General features: G+C 41.2%; 1 protein-coding gene across 1 annotated transcript; it reads right to left on the reverse strand.

Annotated features, from left to right (window-relative positions):
* Positions 1–803: 803 nt before the first annotated feature.
* LOC119330258 (glycine-rich protein HC1-like) lies at positions 804–1,901 on the reverse strand. The gene is made up of 2 exons (XM_037603368.1): positions 1,731–1,901; positions 804–1,512 (listed from the first exon to the last, which is right to left on the reverse strand). Exons 1-2 carry the CDS (start codon positions 1,834–1,836, stop codon positions 1,028–1,030), a joined length of 591 nt encoding a protein of 196 aa, XP_037459265.1. The 5' UTR covers positions 1,837–1,901; the 3' UTR covers positions 804–1,027.
* Between the last annotated feature and the right edge of the window lie 4,277 nt (positions 1,902–6,178).

Genomic DNA, 6,178 nt, shown 5'->3' on the forward strand with positions numbered 1-6,178 from the left:
TGAAGGGGCATAAGATCAAACAAGTTTGTCGATCTCAAATCAGATGTGTGGGCATATGCATGTGTGCTTTCTCACCTGCGTACCCTTTGGGATTTCACATACTACTCCTATATGGAAGATCATTTCACCCATATCCAGCTAGTAGTTATTGTATGATGTGATATTAGTAACAAAACTTTTGGAGTACGTTACTACAAATTGGGGGCACTTACCCACGTTATATACTGTCTATAAAGGGCAATAGCCAGGATGGTTTGTTTCATCAGTCCTTATGTTTGTTCATGTTGTTTAATTTGGGTTGCTTGAGAGTCTAGTATGTAATATCCTCTTACACAAAGCAAGTCATATATACGGTTTTTTTCTCATTTGTGACATAAGGTTATTCTTATTTTAATATGTTCCTGATATAGTGTTGTCTGGCGTCGAACTCATCTGTTTCAACACTTGGATTGAATAGTTAGGAAAGCATAGAAAAATTGTACATAGCAATGCAGAATGGTTTATCCAGCTAGAGAACAACAAACTAGACATTTATTCCTTTATGGAACTCCTTACAACATGTGCCACAATATTTAGAATCTACTCCCTCCATTCCAAAATATAGCGCGCCCGCGCTTCCCGAGGTTGAACTTTGACCATAAATTCAACGAACGAGACCGACTGCGGCGGGAGAAAAAAATTACATAATTAAAAACTTCTTTCGAATACAAATTCACTGATATAACTTTTGCTCCTGCCGCAATCGGTCTTGGCAGTTAAATTTACGGTCAAAGTTGAAGCACGGGGATAGAGGAAGCACTACATTGTGGAATGGAGGGAGTATTTGACATATCGTGCATAAACATGAGACTACAAAATGCTCTTATAGGTACCTTGCTCGTATATGCGAGCATAAGGAGCAAATTTTATTCAAGCACATCAAGCATGTTTTTGTGGGACTGAACATGTTTTATTTAAAACACATATATATATGTCTAGTTGTTTCTTGGTGACATCCACCATTTTGACCCCTTTCACCATATCCACCTCAAGGATAGCCACCACCACCACCGGAGCCTCCACCGTAACCTCCACCCCCGCCAGACCCGCCACCAGAGCCACTGCCATACCCACCATTGTTGCCACCACCGTAGCCAGGATTGCCGTACCCACCACCACGTCCTGGGTCACTGCCACCATTACCATATCCACCGTTGTTGCCGCCACCATAGCCAGGATTGCCATAACCACCGCCATATCCAGGATTTCCAGACCCTCCACCATACCCACCACCATTGTTTCCAGACCCTCCACCATTGTTTCCGTATCCTCCACCATGCTGGTACCCACCACCGTTGTTTCCGTATCCTCCACCATGCTGGTAACCACCACCGTTGTTTCCATATCCTCCGCCATTGTTTCCATATCCTCCGTTGTTCCCATATCCTCCGCCATTGTTTCCGTATCCTCCATTGTTTCCATATCCTCCCCCATTGTTTCCATACCCAGGTTTCATATTCTTCTCCTCGGATTCTGCATGCATACAAGAAAATATCATTTATCAATCAAGTGGAGGTGCCGCTCAGTGTCCGTACATATTTGGATGAACAATAATTATATTAGGTTAAATGATTTTTCGTTGTTGCAGGTAGGTAAATGTTATTTGTGTGTGTGTGTGTGTGGAGAGAGAGAGAGAGAGAGAGAGAGAGAGAGAGAGAGAGAGAGAGAGAGAGAGAGAGAGAGAGAGAGACCTTTAGGTTTAGTTTCGGTGAGCTCTCTAGCATCTGCTCCATCCTGGCAGAGAAGCAGGAAAGACGCTAGTACGACACCAAACAGAAGTATACACTTGACAGCCATTGTGGGTGATCAGATTGATCAAGCTAGCTAGCAAGCTTAGGATGAGTTGGTAATGGTATAAGCTTCCAGTTAGGCCCTATTTATAGGAGGCAATGCACCTTTTGCCTGTAATAGTTGAGATAATGGTAGGAGCTAAAGTTTCAGTAACTAGATGCCATATACGGTTGGGCGTTCGCACATCTCGTTGTCGAACTTGATTAGCTAGCCCATGGAGCCGGGCATTGACATTCATCCCTGGGTTTACGTGTGATCGACAATACAGAACAACTTGCTGATTAAGGCAGCTAAAAAAGTAGAGATCGTCGTGGCGCATCCGTGCATGTATGGATAATTGCCGGATTTCAATGATTGATGTAGTAGTATATCATATCCAATTTAATTGATTGGCTTTGCAAATATTGTAGAGTGCTTGCGTAATTCATGAAAATGAAGTACTCCCTCTTATCCAAATTAATTGATATTGTTTTAATACAATTGTGTACCAAAGTTGTACTAAAGTAGCGTCAATTGATATGGATCGAAGGGAGTATAAAAAATTCTTAGCATTGAGCGATTAGCCTTTGGATTGGTTCTCCTTCTCCTTAGACTGTACTGTATTTCTTTTGTGTCAAGCTACGATATGCGTTCTCGATGTGTAAGAGCCGACCGTATGGCATGCCCACCAGTAGCTACACTGAGGCCGCGAATTGAGTGCACCTTGGTTTGTCAGGTTCAGTTTATAGACTTGGCATGGGTGTTCATATTTTTCTTGATTTATTTCAAAATTCATTGGTTTTATTTTTTAGTGGTAAACAGCGCGCTCGTCAATAATGAGGCCCATATTGCTACTTCGTCACGCTTGCTTGGTCTCTCGAATAAGCTCATAGAGATAGGGTATGCATGTGAGGAAATGCATGGATGAATCCGGATGCATATGAACTCACTTTGAAAAACACATTTTAAAGTGCCAAAAAAATTCGGAAAAAAGTGTATGTGGACGTCTCCATATTCTATGTGTGCATAGAAAGTTTCATGGAAAACAACCTTTTTTGTGACCCGTGCAAAAAAGACAAAACATTGTTTCATGAAATACTATTTAGAAGCACTAAAGATTGTCTTTTTTGCAATGACAAAATAAAAAGACTATTTTCTCACAAAACTTTGTGCCATGAACATATTTTTGCAAACATGTATGCACGGAATTTTGTTTAAATTTTTTGACATTTCAAAACGCATTTAGAATACTTTTCTGAAAAGCGGGTTCATTGCCGACTCCATGCGTTCATATGAGTGAGTTATGTAAGTGTTTGTGAGCGCCTGCAACTATATTGTGCTCCACAAAAAAAATTATATGATGAGGCCAGAAATCACATTGATGCAACATTAAGAGTAAATAAAATCTCTTTTTATCAGAAGTATTTCGAGAATGTTTATGCATGTATAGAAAAATAAATTATCAACGGTGTATATTTGATGCTGGATGTGCCGGTACTTTTGAATTACAAGAAGTGCACTCCATGTCCATACATACGCGATGTAGGCTGTCGGCACGAATAATATGTGCAGGGCATCAAGAACAAATAATAGGTTCCTTTTCTATCGTGGTCCGAGCAAGTAGCTGCATGTGACCATTTGCCGCTAAATTAATACGGTGATGGAGCTTGCTAGGATTGACTCAGCACTCCGTGGACACGTCGAAAGGATGAAGTGCCCTAGCTGGTACGTGATACATAAAATGGTCGGCAAAGTGGGACATGGAAGCATTTAATATCAGATCAATTTGCAAAAATAGTTGCACTCTGTTGCACAGATCTCAGTATGCGGCGAGGCGATTTGTGGCCACGCAAATGCGGGGGCACGACCCATCTCTCATGCTATTTTTTTTTACTTTTAAATTTGAATCAGTTATATTCAGAAGTCTAGTTTATATTTCGTTTGCATGTTCAGGTTCCTTGTTATGAGGGCTTTGAAATAAAACCACTTTTGAATATATTTTAACAAGTTTTTTTTAAACTTTACTAAGTTTCACTTGCTAAAACTTGGTAGGAAGAAATGATAAATTCACTAAGTCGAGAAGGTAAAACTTAAAATTGTGCAGGGAACTGCAGGGAATTATACGAGTTTGTGGATCGCGAGAAAATTGTATGGCTAAGTGCGGCCAGGCAGGTGCATGTCCCCACACCTGCATGTCCCTGCAAATTTTCGCGTACAAGTAGTGATGTATACACCCCTACAACATGGTCCATCTCTAGCAACATATCTTTGGCCGACGAATCTGATGAACCGCCTGAGTTACACCTATCTCAGGCAGCTTAACCAGGAAAACAACAAAAGATGGATCACAACGGACAAATTGTGTCTCTGATGTGTACTCTCTTAGTCTATATTTATATTATGACTCACGCATATTTTCGTTGTTCAACTTTGATCATTAAATTGACCAACGAAACGTGGATTACATGTCATATAAAATAAACTTCTCTTTTTTTTATTGGAAAACAACTTCCAATGGCATAATTTGTATGGCATATAATTCATATGTTATCGGTGAAGTTATGATCAAAGTCTAATCACAATTAATGATACCGTGATTTAAATAGGGATAGAGGGAGTGGAGGAGGATGTTTGGAACCTGGGTGTATGTGCACCCCCTTCTCAAAAAATAGTAATTGCGAAAATGGTCGAAAAATCTTGATTTTCTTTGGCAACAAACATGACCATGTGTTTCACTACTGTAAAAAAGTTTCGCTACTAAATGACTTTGATGGTATTGTGGTAAAAAAAACAAAGTCAGCATCATATTGAGGTTATTGTTCACACTTTTATGTCCTCAAAATTATGCCTTTTTTGCCGAAAGATCGATGGGAGTTTTCCATGGGTGAATTTTTTTATTCGTGTACAACAAAATATTGAGTTTGCTGTAAAAAAATCAGGAGTTTTTGTCTTTTCCATAGTTTCCTATTTTTTGGCATATGAGATGCATGCATATGGGCAGGTTCATCCATGTATTTTCCTAAATGGGTGACATATAATGGCACATGTTGTGACTCATATCCACCAAAATAGGGGCTCCATATATTGTCGCATCTCAGTTGAGAGCTCGTAACGTTGGGTCCAGATGCACCACAATTATGCATATCGTCTAAGTCGGTTTGCATTTTTGAACCACACGAGACTTTTGTCGATCTCTAGCAATGTTGACATATGTATTCCCTCTTCTCATCCTTAATGGAAATTCAGGAGACATGTTGAAGCCACCATTGAACCCTCTGCCTCTACCAGATATCCGCCTCGCAAAAGTTGAGCAGAGCCCGCGTGGCTGTGAATGTGGTGTGGCCTCCGTATTCAACTTGTTGCAGCAAAACCTTACGTTGCTTCGATGGGCAGGGCATTGTGGATCATCATGCATTGTTGCGGCAGCATGGGTTGGCGCTGAGGGGAACAATCATAGTCACTGTTTGAGCGGTGGCCTCTAGTCCAGGTGAGGACGCCTTCATATTTTGAATTGGGTTTCGGTGACAATGGTGGGATGGCAATGCCCGGTCGGGTGCTCTGAGGCGATGGACACTAGTACATGTAGGTGTTGCTATGGAGGCGGCTTGATGGTGGCAGGGTAGGACAATGGTCCGCCCTGGCCATGTCCCAATTGTTGATTGGGTCGAGGTTGTGATATAGTATGCCGAGGACGCAACGACGACCCTCTCACTCCATCTAGTCTTTTGCTACTTTAGCAATAAGAATCGACAATCACACGGTAGTAAAGGATGTGAGATACTTGATGTCATCAAGCTTGATAGCCTACAAGTGCACATAGTTTAGTTGTAGTCTTTTCGAAGTAAGAGCATCAATCTCACTGGGAGCACGGGAATTAGACTTTGTCTCTTGTAGAAGTTTAAATTATAGTGCCTACAAGTTCGTTGAGATCCAAAAGCAGAGCCAAACAGAAGGTTTTATTGGGTGAATGATACAAACAAGGAAACAAAGAACATGGTTAACATAAAAGAGCGCGAGAATTAAGTAATGGTGGTTGCAATTGATAGAACTAAAGCATTCCCGGGGAGCTCGGATTCCCCACTAGTATATTTCTACCATGACCGGTGCCTAAGTATAATTCTAAGTCAGATTTCTAAGCCACTTTATATGTTTCTACAAGTGGGCAAAGCCAAATACATATACAAGCATACAATGCAGCAGCCCCGTATCCCATGCGCCACTACCATTCATCCTCAGTACTCTAGTCACGGAATGGTAATTAAGCGTTTCCCCGTGGCTAAGGCGGTCTCTGTTTATCTTCTATTGCAATGATCCGAGAAGGAGGAAGATAAGTACTATCACCACCGACCTCCTCTTTCCTCTTTCCACC

The sequence above is a fragment of the Triticum dicoccoides genome, chromosome 7A, assembly GCF_002162155.2.
Source record: "Triticum dicoccoides isolate Atlit2015 ecotype Zavitan chromosome 7A, WEW_v2.0, whole genome shotgun sequence".
NCBI classification, from domain to species: domain Eukaryota; kingdom Viridiplantae; phylum Streptophyta; class Magnoliopsida; order Poales; family Poaceae; genus Triticum; species Triticum dicoccoides.

What these genes read in the sequence shown, in the direction of transcription:
- LOC119330258 (XM_037603368.1), bottom strand. Translation starts at nt 1,836, where the DNA reads ATGGCTGTCAAGTGTATACTTCTGTTTGGTGTCGTACTAGCGTCTTTC. An exon ending in CACCGAAACTAAACCTAAAG is followed by an intron (nt 1,513 to 1,730) that starts GTCTCTCTCTCT and finishes GTATGCATGCAG; the next exon opens with AATCCGAGGAGAAGAATATG.